This window comes from Glycine max, chromosome 11 (assembly GCF_000004515.6).
Source record: "Glycine max cultivar Williams 82 chromosome 11, Glycine_max_v4.0, whole genome shotgun sequence".
Lineage (NCBI taxonomy): Eukaryota > Viridiplantae > Streptophyta > Magnoliopsida > Fabales > Fabaceae > Glycine > Glycine max.
The window spans coordinates 38,888,683-38,904,315 of NC_038247.2; the positions used below are offsets into that span (position 1 = coordinate 38,888,683).

General features: G+C 31.7%; 3 protein-coding genes across 4 annotated transcripts; 1 reads left to right on the plus strand and 2 right to left on the minus strand.

Annotated features, from left to right (window-relative positions):
* The first annotated feature begins 239 nt into the window (after positions 1 to 239).
* LOC100809497 (trihelix transcription factor GT-1) lies at positions 240 to 6,216 on the plus strand. 2 transcript variants are annotated; one of them, XM_003538521.4, is made up of 5 exons: positions 240 to 1,035; positions 3,452 to 3,490; positions 4,856 to 4,987; positions 5,264 to 5,488; positions 5,745 to 6,216. In XM_003538521.4, exons 1-5 carry the CDS (start codon positions 510 to 512, stop codon positions 5,945 to 5,947), a joined length of 1,125 nt encoding a protein of 374 aa, XP_003538569.1. In that variant the 5' UTR covers positions 240 to 509; the 3' UTR covers positions 5,948 to 6,216. The 2 variants fall into 2 exon arrangements, with proteins under 2 accessions (XP_003538569.1, XP_003538570.1); XM_003538522.5 differs by lacking the exon at positions 4,856 to 4,987.
* Positions 6,217 to 7,574: 1,358 nt separating this feature from the next.
* Positions 7,575 to 9,772, minus strand: LOC100808950 (mitotic spindle checkpoint protein MAD2). Its single transcript, XM_003538520.5, has 7 exons — positions 9,513 to 9,772; positions 9,372 to 9,387; positions 9,113 to 9,243; positions 8,734 to 8,854; positions 8,288 to 8,391; positions 8,030 to 8,151; positions 7,575 to 7,937 (listed from the first exon to the last, which is right to left on the minus strand). The coding sequence occupies exons 1-7, from the start codon at positions 9,583 to 9,585 to the stop codon at positions 7,881 to 7,883; spliced, it is 624 nt and encodes a 207-aa protein (XP_003538568.1). The 5' UTR covers positions 9,586 to 9,772; the 3' UTR covers positions 7,575 to 7,880.
* Positions 9,773 to 13,039: 3,267 nt separating this feature from the next.
* On the minus strand, positions 13,040 to 14,741 carry LOC100527541 (uncharacterized). The gene is made up of 3 exons (XM_003538519.5): positions 14,355 to 14,741; positions 13,773 to 13,861; positions 13,040 to 13,378 (listed from the first exon to the last, which is right to left on the minus strand). The coding sequence occupies exons 1-3, from the start codon at positions 14,382 to 14,384 to the stop codon at positions 13,228 to 13,230; spliced, it is 270 nt and encodes an 89-aa protein (XP_003538567.1). The 5' UTR covers positions 14,385 to 14,741; the 3' UTR covers positions 13,040 to 13,227.
* Between the last annotated feature and the right edge of the window lie 892 nt (positions 14,742 to 15,633).

Below are 15,633 nucleotides of genomic sequence, written 5' to 3' on the forward strand. Positions count from 1 at the left end.
AATAAAAGAAAAATATAATCAAATGATTGAATAGAAGTAATTAATGTGTTAAAGTTAAAATTAAATTATTTAAATAATATTTATTGAATTTTTGATAAAAATGAGTATTAATCAAATTTTCCTTAAATGATAATGAGTAAGGGTGCTTTTTTATGGGGAAGAGGAGGCCTACAGAAAAAATAAAATTTATATAATAAAGGACTATATTATTAATATTAATTGTTAAAAAAAATGAAATTGTCAGGAAGAGACAGACACGTCCCCCTCTTCCTTCATCTCCTCTTTCTTTCCATTCCACCGCATCGAAAAGCTTTTACTTCACGCTGACACACACTACACAAACCCCTAACCTTCCTTCCTTCCATTCACTACTACTCCTTCACTTTACTTCAAAATTTCACCCTTCCAAATCCCCAACTTTTACAATTTTACTATTAGAATTTACCATCTCTCTTTCTCTTCCTCAATCCAATCCAATCCAATCCCCTCTCAATCGAAGCAAGAAAACCATGTATTTATCGGAGAAGCCTCGTCCCATCGATTTCTACAAGGAGGAAGGCGCGCGCGACATGATGATCGAGGTCGTCTCCAACGGCGACCTCCCTCCTCCGCCGCCGCCGCCGCCGATGATTCTCGGCGAGAGCAGCGGCGAGGACCCCGAGGTCGAGATCAAGGCCCCGAAGAAGCGCGCCGAGACCTGGGTCCAGGACGAGACGCGCTCTCTCATTGGCCTTCGCCGCGAGATGGACGCGCTCTTCAACACCTCCAAGTCCAACAAGCACCTGTGGGAGCAGATATCGGCGAAGATGAGGGAGAAAGGTTTCGATCGTTCTCCAACCATGTGCACCGATAAGTGGCGCAACCTCTTGAAGGAGTTCAAGAAGGCCAAGCACCAGGACCGAGGGAGTGGTTCCGCCAAGATGTCGTATTACAAGGAGATTGACGAGATCCTCAGAGAGAGGAGCAAGAATGTGCAGTATAAAAGCCCTACTCCTCCGCCCAAGGTTGATTCCTTTATGCAGTTTGCTGATAAAGGTAAATCATTCAATTCTCTAATTCATCACTTCTAGTAAGTGTTAGGTTAGGGTTTGAGATTCCTTCGCTTGGATCAATGCTTTGGTGTTTGATTTTATAGTTTTGGCTAGGAATCTGACTTCTGAGGTAATTTAATTAGTGTGAGAGTCAAACTTGTTTTCGCAATGTGTGATTTAATGATCAGTGATAGTCCTGCTGTCCATAATTTTAGGGACTGAAACGGATTAAAAAGTGTATCTATATCACTTCTAGTAAGTGTTAGGGTTTGGGATTCCTTCAACTGGATCAATGCTTTGGTGTTTGATTTTATTGCCTGAGGTACAGTTTAGGTTGGGAATCTGACTCCTGAAGTAATTTAATTCACAGTGAGAGTCAAACTTGTTTTTGCAATGTGTGATTTAATGATCAGTGATAGTCCTGCTGTACAAAATTGTAGGGGTTGAAACAGATTAAAAAGTAAGTGTAGAGACTAAAACGGATAATTTTTACTAAAAGCTAGAGAATGTTTAGATATAGGGATCAAATGATTAATTAAATCATAAATCTTTTTACACTGGCAGGGAGTTAAACTTAACTGGTTAGGTTACTGTGCTTGTTGTTACAACCATGCAATGGGTTGGGCCTAAAAAGAGCTTGAAGTAAGTTAGTCTGAGGATTCTTCCGGAATATTAATCGGACAACCTTTGTTAGCAAATTGCTTGTGAAGCTGTATCTCTGAGTTTGGGAGGAAGTGGGGATGTTTGATATCTGATGTGGATGTGTTGATTGTTTGTTTGGAAGAGACTCTGTAAGTGGTATTAGTTAAAAAATAATGACGTATTGGCGTTCGCAAGTTCGAGGGGTATATTATATTATTAGTTTATTACTTTATTAGGTGTTTCGGGCAGCAACTAAAAAGTTTTAGGTTTGGTCTTGTGGGCTTAAAGTTTTAGAAGGCCAAGACTTAAAAAATCCCAATTTTAACCCATCTAAAGTGAACGTTCAAGCATGTATTGAGACACCGTTCCCACGAGTTTGATTCAGTGACAATTCCACCAATAGCCAACTCCATGTGTGGACGTGCGCGAAGCAGCACCTTAGAATCGTACGTAGACTCGTACAATTCTACGAGTTCGAATGCGATGTTCCCCACCCTTTAGTGGGCAGCATCAGCTTATATCCATGGATCATAGGCTTGATAGCTGTATTGTCTCTATGCATTTGATTTTTTTGACAAAGGACCATATAATTCTCAACAATTTAAAAGTGGGATTTAACTCCTATGAAATACTGTTAAACTGTCACTCTCAAGCAAGGTAATCAAAACTGGACCGGACTGGCTGTTTGAACCGGAACCGGTCTGGCCTCCTGTCCAAATAAACCATAAAACCGCCTTGCTACAAAACGGACTGAAACCGGTGAAAACCGGTTTTGACTAGTTATTCTGGGTGGAAGCAGTTTGACACTTAGACAAAGAAAAAAGATGAATATGCAAAGCAGGGAAACGAAAAAAAAATCTTAAAAATCTTTAGTTGCAACTTTGATGGCAAATACCATGGTGGTGATACAGTGCAAAGACGTCAGAGGATGAGAAAACTCCTGATAATGCACATGGAGAAGGAATTGAAATGGTGGGTCTCAATGACTGCCATGGTGCGGGGTTAGGAGGAGGAGAGAATATGGTGACTTCTTTGTTCATTTAGGTGAAAACTGAAATACAAATGTGTCTCTGAAGTTATTTCCTTTTCTTAAAAAAGTATTATTTTACTTTTAATTAATTTTAGTCACATCTATTTTGAAAAGTGGCAGGCTCTTGTCACGTCGACCTGTAGACCTCATAGACTTTTAACCCCTGATCTGTAATATCTTAGTATAATAATATTATAAAAGTACAATGGTGCAGTAAAGAGATCATAAATTCAGCTTTTTTTTCAGCACCAATTTCAAGCTTACATTGTAATTTTATTTGGCATTTAATATAAAATTATGAGAATAATTTTTTTTCTATTGAAATAAAGTTTCAGAGTGCATATTTGAGAAAAAGAATGACCGAATTCAACATTTTTTGTTATGGAGTAATTGTATAATTAAATTAAAAGATCAATGGATAACTATTGTCAATATTATTATACCATGTTATCATACAATGTATATAGCCACTATAGTGTAAAAATATTATCATACTATATATTATTTTTATTTAATATTAAAAAATAAAAATAATATTAATACCGGTTCAACCACAGTTTAACTACCATTGAACCTTAAATCAGTACCTTGACCGGTCTGGTTTTAAAAACCTTGCTCTCAAGTGAAGCCTTGGTAAATTTTACTGGGTTGTCATTCCTAGGTCATGACATTGGATATATGCCAAAGTTACAATTTCACTTATTTGATCTTTAGGAACAATAATTTGACTGGTTATGTTGATATGCAGGTATTGACGATACCAGTATCTCTTTTGGGCCTGTTGAAGGTATGTCATTGTAATCCAGCTTTCAGCTTCGTACTTACTCTGTATTGTTGTTCACTTGTGTTCTTGATTATTTAAAATTTCATAGCTCATGACTCCTGTGGGATTTTATTTCCGTGTGGTGTTTTGGTTTAGATCTTGATTCTTCTACTGGTAGGTAACTAATATACACCACATTCAAGTCACTTAAGACATAACTTTGGAATTTTAAACTACTGTATGAAAAACTTTGCTAATGTACATACGCAGTCACATGCATCGCATGGAAATTTAACCACCACTACTATAGGCAACTTTTCAGCATTCTGATGTTTCTTTTGGGCATATGTTTCCATAAAATATTGAAAATGATAGTTCAAACACTGTACTTTTTAGGAATGCTCTGGTTATCATTATTTACTAGGAACTCATACCGTAATGTGTGGCCAGATAGTTATTTCTGCACATGGTGGGAAAAAAATATTCTTGTTGCTTATTGGTTATTGTTTTTCAGTTCGTTTTAATGTCACTGGTTTGACTCCAAATGGGTCGGTTCAAAACCAGTTTGACTCTTCTATATGAATACTTCGCACTATATGGATGCTCGACATTTTAATTAAGTGAAACTGAAAGGTTTTTAAAACAAGTTTGGTTAATCAGACTGTTTTTCTACTAAATCAGTTTTATTTTTGTTTTAATAGAAAAAGTAGTTTGAAAACCGGTTCGGTTCTTAAACCAGTTCGAAACCGGTTTAGAACCTGTTCAATTCATAACCAGTTCTTTAAAATCAGTTTGGTTTCAAACTGGTTCTCTAAAACAGTTCAGACATTTGGATTTAAGAACCAAACCTGTTAAAATGGTTTGGTTTGGGTTCTTTACCGAACCGGTTTTTGATCATATGGTGAGAGGAAGCATTCATACTGCTGCTTAGCATTATCAGTTCTTCTATAGTCTAGTGTCTATCTTTTGCAGCATTTTAATCCAAAATTAGTATTTTTAACATTTTAGAAATGAAAATGAAGATTTTAGGGCCAGTTAGTTTACTTTGAGAAAATGTTTTTTTGTTTTCACTTTTAATTACAAAAATGCCACCTTGTTTTCAAATATTTGTACACTAAACAGTGAAACAACATTTTTTTTCCTTGTTTCCTATACAACTCTTTGAAAAAAGGAAACAAATTGAAAACCCGTCGACAATTTTGTAATTAAAAGTTAAAGCAGGAAATGAAAACTGAAGTCAACAGATCCTTAACATTTCAGGAGAGGGAGTCTTTATTGATAAGGATCTTGATGTACATTTAATCTCATTTAGATGTTTGCTCATTCATTCTTTCCATAGAAGTTTTGCTACTTCATGTTTACCATAATTCTCGAATACTTGGCATATAGCTACTGGAAGACCAACACTGAATCTTGAGAGAAGTTTGGATCATGATGGACATCCTCTTGCCATTACCACAGCTGATGCTGTTGCAGCAAGTGGAGTCCCTCCTTGGAATTGGAGAGAGACTCCTGGAAACGGTAAGCTATGTAAAGCTTCATAGTTTGATGCATGCTTGCTCACCCATGAAAGAGAAAATGACAAAGAACACAAAGGTCAATCATTTTGTCTTGGTATTTATGGCAGCAGCTTTGGTTAATTTTTGGAAGCAAGTTTTGTAGAACCTGAAAAACATGGTAAAATAAATTTAGTTATTCCATACCTCAAATTATGGAAACGAATAAGTTTAGTCCCATCCCCCCTCTTTAGTTTAATTGCTTTCTTATTTCTGCAACTAATTCTTTGTATTTTGGCAGGTGGAGAAAGTCAGTCATGTTGTGGAAGGGTTATATCAGTTAAATGGGGTGATTATACAAGGCGAATAGGTATTGATGGCACCCCAGAAGCCATTAAAGAAGCAATTAGGGCTGCTTTTAGGTTGAGAACTAAACGTACATTTTGGTTGGAGGATGAAGATCAGATTATCAGAAGTATTGACCGTGAAATGCCTTTAGGAAATTACACTCTTCACATTGATGAAGGTTAGATTCACTTTATTCTTCTAGCTATTTTTGTGATTTATACAAATTTAATTGTCTCATTTTAATTTTAATGTCTAAGGAGCTTTAGTCAATTGGTCTAGTTCTAAGGTTCACATGTTGGTTTCCTCATTAAATACAGGGGATAAATTATATTTTACTCAAACATTGTGATTAAATATTAAGAAAGCATCCTTCATGCCCTTTATATTTGAAGTGTATGATTGCTATAACACTAAATTATAAATTATCACTGCAGGAATGGCCATTAAATTACCTCTCTATGATGAGCCTGACCATATACCTGTGCATACTGAAGATAAGATATTTTACACTGAAGACGATTTCCGTGATTTTCTGACCCGCCGGGGTTGGATATGTCTAAGAGAATTTGACAGCTACAGAAATATTGACAACATGGATGATCTTCGACCTGGTGCCATATATCGTGGTGTGAGTTGAAAGCAGGTACATGGTGTGGTCAATGTTCAGCTACCATAAAATGTCTGGAGAACTGTGGTGGGGACTGTTCAGATCTTTGATGTATGTGCGGCACTAACCTGGAATTGTATTTGTTTTAAGTTTTGATAATGCTGTTTATAGTTTTATATAGGAAAAGGAACTAGTCCCTTTGCACAAATTCCGTTCCAATCATTGGCCTTAACATGTCTGTAAATATGCATTTGCAGTGAGAACATATTGTCTAATTTTATAGTGGATCATTTTCATCACTCTTAACTCTATGTAGCTAAGTTGGACAGATGCATATTATGAAGCACACACCTTTCTTGTTCAACTCTTTTAGGTGTCCAATTAAAAAATATGCTCACCTTTACGCAACTCAAATACTTGAATCGATACTTCCATATGGACGGGCACACATTAATATCATTTTTTAGAAAAGTCAGCTTAAAATATAGTATAAAAATATTAAAAAAAATAGTGTCTTGCCTTTTCTTTTAGGTTTGTTATTGCAAAAACATAAGTTGGTTTAAAAAGGTAAATCATTTAGAGCATTCACAATGGAACAATCCTCTTTGGGTGCTTGGATTCACTTGTACACATAATTTATTTTTACTCTTTCCAATACAAGCCCTTCTAAATGATAAATGAATATTTGGATTGAAGTTAGAAATGGTGTGCATGTGTATTCCAATGTAATTTCAATGAATAAATTAAAAGCAAAAATGAAAACGTTCTGATTTTTTAACAATTTTTATTTTTGCCTTGAGTACTTTTTCACCTAAAAATTAAATATGTAAATCTCTATAAGGGATATAAGGGAATAACTCTTTTAAGTGTGTTTAATGAATCCCACTAAAAAGCTTATTTCATCATATTTTATTAAAAAGCTAACTTCAAAATTACTTTTTCACCTGAAAATTAAATATGTAAATTTCTATAATGAAATAACTCTCTCTAGCTGTTTCCAATGAGTCCCACTAAAAAGCTTACATCATTCTATTTTATTAATAACTTATTAATTTTTAATTAATTAAGAAAATATTTAGACTATTATTACCTAAAAAAATTGGCATAATGAAAAAAGCAAATTATTTTAATAAAAATGATAAAAATAGCTAACCTAACAAAAATAACACGGCATAGAAGACAATAATTAATAAAAAATTACATAATTAAAATAATAATTAGTTTTGCTGAAGCAATTGCTGAAACTAGGTTTGCTGATTGTTGTCTCCAGAACGTTTCCAACTGTAAGTATTTCATGGAAGGATTTAAAAAAATTCTCTACCATTCATTCTTAATCCTTTCTTAAAGGTCAAATTTGAAACTGCATCGAAATACTAATAGGTGATATTCTAAAATTTACCATTCCCCTCATCTATGGTAAACAACAATGCCTCTATTGAAAACCCATCTCTGCCCCCCCCCCCCCCCCCCACCCCACTATATTATTTATATAGTCTCACTGTCCTTCAATCTTTTGTCATAGAACATTCATAGAACTTAAATCATTTCGAACATGTTTTCACTAATTATTATCATAATTTGGATGCAATCCTCATTTGTTATTTATGATCCCACGTTACTTAGATGATGCTTAGAGTTTCAACAACCAGACCAGAAGTGAATTAATACTCGGAATGCGGCATTTGTTTCATAAGACTGAAATGATTGATAAATCCAACCTTCTGAAAACAACAGGGAGATTTCTTGAGATCCCACATGGCAATTCTTACTGCCACAACAAGTCAAACATACAAAAGGGAGGATTAATAATAAATACCCGTTGAATCCCAGAGTAGTACACACATCTAACAATGTGAATAGAAAATTCACAATTTACAGGTCTAACAAAACAGGAAATTCACTCAAGACCTGAAGAAACAAAACGCAAGAAGCTGAACAAAAAAATACAAGACACGGACTGCCATTACTGCTCATCCCATTCGTCATTCTTGTATGATACAAGTGTGTCAACCTTGTGAATCTGCAATAGCCAGAACAGAAATACTAGTATTAGCTTAATTAAACAAAGTATGTGAGTCAGATAAATAAACCAAATTGCAAGTCCAAATTCACCTTAGTATCAAAGGAATGCAATTTCACCATTTGCGGATTTGCAATGAGTTTTGGATCACTCTCAACCCATGTGAATGGAACTGCCACATCCTTGTCAGTATACGCTAACACATCAAAAATGCCTGAAACAAGATGGATATGCTTAGCTGGGAGATAAAATGAATGTTAAAGGAATAAGAGATGAAAAGTAGACAGAGATGAGATGCAAGGGCATGACAACTGTTACTCATGATCATAGGCAAAGCACGTGGTTCTTACAAGGTTCATCCAGGCATGGCAAATAAGTGATACTTGAAGCAATCTGCCTCATAATGGCTTGTATCTCTCTCATGATCTCCTTGTCACTCTTTTCCCTCGAGACACTGAAAGATTAAAAAAAGCAAATGAAAAAAATGAAAAGCATAAACCAAGGGAGTTTTAAAGGAAGATAATTAAGTCTGGGATTAGGCACTGTTTGAATAAACTTTTCCATACACTTAGACGAATAAAAAGGTAAAATGAGCTTCTCGGGCCAGTTAAAATCAAGTTATGAACCTCAACTTTAGGAGAAATTAGATGAGGGAGTTTATATACAAGTTAAGTGCATAAGTCAATTTTAACTTATGGGAGAAGCTCAACTTAATTTACCTTATTATCTCCTTCTTTTATAAGTGTTCATAGAGAAGTTTATCTAAACAGAGCCTTAGTTATGTCAAGTTACCCACCCCTTCTCAACAACCTCGCAGTCAGTCTCAATGCTGAAGTTCCACCTTTCAAGCACTTCACTGGTGGCCTTGCTCATTATAACAAGGACAACCCTCTGCAACTTGCCAGCTTCAAGCCATTCTTTTCAAAATTCAAAAGCAATGATCAACAATGATACACCAACTGAACTGCTACTAACTAAAGCATTACAATAAACAAGGAAATCTAAAAAACGATACGAATTCAAAACAATTTCTTAAAATGAACTTTTATACTATGAATAGATTAATCCAAAACAATAATTCCCAAGTAAACAATGAAATTGACATTTTTCTCTACAGCTTCTAAGATATGAAAAGAGAACCACAACAGAAGAAACAAATTAGGGGTGCTAGTTACCAGAGAGCTGAGCAGTTAGATTGGCTAAAAAAGTTTTGACACCCTCATCTTCAGTAAGCAACATGGGGAGGCCATATTTCTTAACCTTCACAAAGCTTTCTTCTGGATAAACTCCACGGTTGTAAAGAATGCTGATCAAATTCCCAAATTCAAATACTTATAAATATCACAATTTTTCCGGCCACATACATAATTGCAATGCGAAAAATAAGGCCCAAAATAAAAAAAATTTAAAAAATGCAGGACACAAGGATCAAACCTGTTAGCAGCATATCCTGATTTGAAAAATCACCAGTAAACAAAAATCAGGCAAAAGTTCATAAGAAAATACACAAATATGCGAAAATGAAAGAAATCGGAGAAAAACGAGACAGGAAAAAGAGAAGAGGGATGTGAATACCGAAGAACTCGCTAACAATTGCAGCGGAACCGCGAAGAGTGATTATGTCTTTTGCAACTGTTCTTGAGGCCATGTCCTTTTCTTCGGTTATCAGAGAGTTCACAATAAAGAACGTTCACAGTTTTAGACTTTGGAATCGATTGAACTTGTTCGCACGATGGGAACGGTTTTATTTCGGTTTTCGGAGGAGCACTTGTGAGCGAAATGAACTGAACAACTGCTTTGGAAAGGGGGAAATGATGGCAATAAATTAGGGATTGGAAGTGGAAAGAATGAAACTTGATGGGGAAGCGTCATAACGGCTAGTTTGATTTTTTTTTTGGTGGCTTCTATTGGGCCTTTGTTGGCCCATGATGGCAACGACAATATTATTTTAAATCTGCCTATTTAACGGTCAAGTGAAAGGAATTTGCCTTTTGAGATTCCCACTAATTTTGAGTGCAAGTCTACGGGTATATAAGTGGGTACTTTTGCATACTAGTGCTTTATTTTATACTAAGGTGGTGTATAGAATTTTAGGATTTTAAAAGATTATTTTAAAATAAAAAATAATGTTTTGAATTTTATATTCATTTACTTTTTACTTTATTAAAATTATTTATTATTTTTGTTGTCATTCACCATTACTTATTTAGATAGGTTAATGATGTTATTTTGGAAGCATACTCCTTTATTATTTAGATGATAGAATAGAAGATTTTAGAATTTATAATTATGACAAGAAAATAAATCCTTTCAAATTACTGTATATGCCATTTGAGAAATGCTAGTTTATGACTTTAAATATGAAGTAAAAAAATATTTTAAATATATTCTTTATTTTTGTTAATATTTATTAAAAATTATAAATTCTCCTGAGTTTCACTTCTCATGAGTCTTTTAATAAAATTTATAATTTTCAATAAATTTTAATCAATTATAAAATGCTCTCATCTCATTAACTTAAGTTCATTTCTATGTTTGTAAATTGTATCAAATTCAATGAGTTTAATTTTTAGAGTAAATAGTGCATGTAAACTAGCATTCAATCCCAATTCACAAATTAATGTAATGGTAAATTTGTCAACTTATGGAATAATTATTTACATTTTATTCTAATAATATTTTTCTGATTAGTTTAAAGTATAAAATTATAATAATAGTTCATTAAAGTTAAATATTGTATTAGTTATTAAAAATTAAAATTATAGCAATTTTTATTTTGTATATAATTTAAATTTTTTACCCTATAGTGTATAAAAATTTAATAAAAAAATTACTCAGAATTTGAAATTTTAATAATTAATACATTTTTTTATTACAAGGTAATTTATTATTAAATAATTTTATACATTTCAGTTGTGTTTTACTTTTTTGTGTGCATAAAAGTAACTTCGAAATTAAAATAAGCTCAAATAAGAGCATTAAATAAATATAGAAAATATTTAGTAATTTATATATTTTGTTAGTTTTAAAATATCATAAGAAAATTAAATTAAATTAAATTAAATTAATTTTTTGTTTAAAACTAATAGCCTCACTCAATGAAATAATGTATTGATAAAAATAAAAATATTAAAAAAATAATTAATCAACATAATTTTTTTATTGATAACAAAAATACATAAAAGTATTAAAATATATAAATTTAAATTTTAAAGATTTAAAAACTTATATTAATTAATACATATTAAATTTCAAATTATTTAAAAATATATTATCATATAATACTAATTAAATAGATTTATGCATTAATTTTAAAAAATAAAATATTTAAAAACTTTTACATTAATGTTCAATAATATTATTGGAAGTTAAAAAACAAATTATTTAAATACTATTTAATAATGTCAATATCTAAAATTATTTAATTAATATATTGCTATAATTAATAACTCAAAAGCTAAGCTACAAATTAATATTTTGACAAAATCCGAAATCTAAATTAAATTTAAAGAATAAAATTTATAAATATTTGAAAATATAAATTTATATTTAAATATGTTATTTTGTCATATTAAGTGTCGGGATTTACGATTTTGTTGTTGAACTTTAATTATGTTATTTTTAAATATGTCTGCTACTTTCCCAATAAGCCGATTAGAAGGGAAAATGATTTGACAGCGGCTTTTAGCCTTGAATATTTGAATCCACTGTGCATGAAACAAATGAACTAACAATGAACAAAAGTAAATTTTATTTTGTATAAGTTTCAACTTTTAGGGGACAATTTTTTTTTTTTAATTTAAGAAATGGGGACAGATTTTGAATTATTTGCCAATGGGGTAATTGGTATGGATGATTGCGACTGTAAGCACACAAGTCATATGCTTTGTGTGATCTCAGTTTTTGTTTTTTTATTTATTTTTTAATAAAGTTATAAAATAGTTTACCACTTTTGTTATTTTATATATATATATATATGTATGTATGTATATATTTATTTAATTGAATTGAATGCATTAAAGTTGTATAGGCGTACAAGACTTTAAACTGAGAAAAATAAAATAATTTAAACTGAATTAAACTAAGAAAAATAAACTTCTAAAAATAAAAATAACATAATACATTAATATAAAATAAAAAATACAAATTAACCACAAATATAAATTTAAAAGTACACACAATATTAAATCTCAATTCACTTAATTGGAGAAAACCATATTATATATCTAGAAGAACTTGTGGGACATTATTTCACTATTACTATTTTTAAAAAAATAAATGTGCATTAACTTTTTTTAAAAATTAAAGTATTTTGTTTATATTTTTTTAATTCCCTTACAAATAATAATTTATATCATTAAATAAATAAGTTGCAAAAACGGAAAATAAGTGCACGACTTTGAAATGGGAAGGTTACACACATCTTCAAAGTCATAAGTAATTTTATAAAAAAAATATAATAAAAGTCGTGATGATTTATATAACTTCGTTAAAAAAAATAAAAAAAATTAGAAGTCCCAAAAGACTTCAATATTTGAAGTCGTAATAATTCATACAACTTACTCCTTATTTGGTAAATTCCAAAAAAAAGTTACCCTCTAACGATCAAAAGCCCTCTTTTATATGTGTGAATTACTGAGTCGTATTGCAGGAAGCTCTGATTGGTGGATACTTATTGATCACATAAATATTTGCAAAATTACTCTACTGGATTTAAGATCTAAGTTTGGCATGTGAGGACAACTTGGTTCCTCTAAAACAGTATAAAATTTATGTATTTTGATAGATAAACAACATTCAGATCAAGAACTTTGGGAGGTTCGTATTAGAATTTATCTAGTGAAGAAATTATTGGTGTATATTGAAACAATATTGTCAATAGGCATGCAACTCATATGTTTAGTAGTTTAATATAAACGATGGCATATTTATTTGATTCACTAAAAACTATTACTTATGAGTCATGACCCAATGTTTGGGTTTATTAGTAAGTTCTTATTTTTATCATCTAAATTAAATTATCAATTGAAATTTTAAGAGGAAATAACACTGCGTGAAAATTTCTATTAACAGCATCGTAGAAAACTGATGAAGATCATTTATAAATGTGAAAGTATAGAATTTTATTATTAGACAGATTGAATGTCATCCACCAACAAATTACAGAATCATAGTACATCTTTATCTGAAAAATCAAATCCCGTTGTCCTACTTCTCAATTCCCAATACTGGAAAGCAAAAAATTAATCCCAGAAATCAAATCTCAAGAACAAAAAGTTTGGCATTTGCTTTAGTTTGATGGATCAGAGAAGAAGTTGTTGACGGATGGCATAATCTGAGGCTGCTTGCCGCGAACATACTTCCTCAGGCTATGTTGTGAATATTTCTCTCCCTCTGCAAAATTCTCAAGAATTCCTGCAGTTCTGTTCTGTTTGGTCACCCTGAGAGCATAATCAAATTCAATAAACACAGATAAGAGCAGTTCCAAAATAAGCAAATATTTTTACACATGTACCTAGCTTCAATCTCAATCTTCATTCCCTCATACATTTTTTCTTGCATTAATTCAAATAGTTCTATTGCTGATGATGAAAAAATAACATAAAGTATACCTAGATATCAATAAATTTCGATAATATGGGGAATAGATCCAAAGAAAAGAATTATGCATGTTTTAAAAAATTATTGTGCAATTATACATAGCTACATGTCTGACAATAATTTACATGTGGAATTGTATTTTGATAGAGGAAAACATTGGATTTGGACAATGAAGATCAAAAGAAGTCCAAACCAACAACTTGTTGTATACAAATATGAAAGATCCATATATACCTGACTTCAGGATTGGTGGTTATATTCCTAACAAGTTGCATACCGCAGATTCCAACAGCCACACCAACTGAAGCGAAGAGTGGGTATACCTATTCACGCAACAAAACCCGTTTAGGATATCATCACATTCACATCAAATTTTAAATGCTTCACAGTTCACATATTAAACAAAATTTACTATGCTATTTGGGAGAAAACACAAGTATTGTTTGTATGTCAGCATTTCTATTATGTTAATTTGGTGTATTTTCTCTGGTCTTATTCACAAGAAACTGTAAAATATATTATAACTTGTTGCTTATACATGAGATTGAAACCCAAGATGGTATATTATAGTAACAAATTCTCTTTTTATAGGTTGAGGCTATGAAGTACCGACACTGACACCGAACACGGACACAGACACATTACACTTGTAATGTCTAAAATATATAATGTAATACGGGTGTCGTGTCGGTGTCGAAAACTGACACGGACGCGTGTCGGACACTAGACATAACAAGGGGCTGGAGTATTCGTGTTTCATAGGGTTGAGGTGTATATTAATATGCATACAAATATAAGGAAGAAGAAATTAAGTACCTCAGGTTTCAACCATCTGTTGGCGGCCATGTTGAGAAGAGAGGCAGGAATGAGAAAATAGAAGAAAGGGAGAGAGGGTAATACGCTCCGCTTCCAAGGAAACTTGTGAAACAAGAAGGACGCGGAGCAATAAAGTGATGTGCCAATGAGGAATGTGGGGGCATGTTTATAAGTGTGAATTTGATACGAAAATCACGGGGTTAATGTAATAACCCGAGAAATTCGGTAACCATATGTGCAGGGATGCCTAAAGATGACTTCCATTAATTCAAAGAATTGGTCAGCAACGTGTCACCGCCGCTTACTTGTTTTTGTTGAATTGTGAATCAATGAAATGAATGGTTGGGTTCCTACTTTCTTGGTTCATTTTGGGCCCTTCCTTTTTGCAATATGGTTTTCTTTAATTTTTAGATCTTGATTATTAGTAGTAGTATTTTAGTATGTGCCTAATTACTGCTTTTTTATTGGCCAAAGTGACACTTCCTTTTGAATAATAATACGTTTTGTAAACTTTTTTCTAAAAGCGTCAAAGTGCAGCATTCTAAATATGCGTGAGGAGAGGACCAAGGTGGTGGAAGAATCCAACTTGAACAGCCTGTCTGTGCGTATGACCATCAAACAACTGCTATAAAATGTCCGGCTATGTATTTTTAAATGTTTCCATAACTGCCATGATCATAAATCTTTAATGCATATTTTATTAAGAGTTTATGACTTAATTTTTTTTAATTCTTTCTGTGTCTCAAATTTAAATTTATTTTTTTAATCTCTTAATTTAAAAAATATTCTTTTTAACCATTTCTATAAAATATTCCATCTATATAAAAAAAAACTCAAATTGATTTTGGATAACTGAGAAGTTTGTTTTTTTTATGGAGATGAAATAAAAATGATATTTTTTAAAATTGAAGACTAAAAAAGTAAATCTAAACTTAAGAGTAAAAAATATCAACACAAAAGCGACTCAAATTTAAGAGTAAAAAATATATATTTAACTCAAATATTTGAATGATTATATTTTTAATAAAAATAGTCTATGATTGTCTAAAGATATTTTATATTATCAATTAATAAGAAATTATTATATATGGTAAATTTATTATTTTCATAAAATTTATATTTACTATAATTTTTAATTGGAACGGGCATGTTTGGAACAACTATAAAAGTTGAAATATTTGTATAATCAATGTATAATTAGTAATGTTATTTTTTGTGTCTTCCGTAGAGATTATAAATGTTTTCAATTCATTAAATTAAAGATTAATTTCGTTCATAA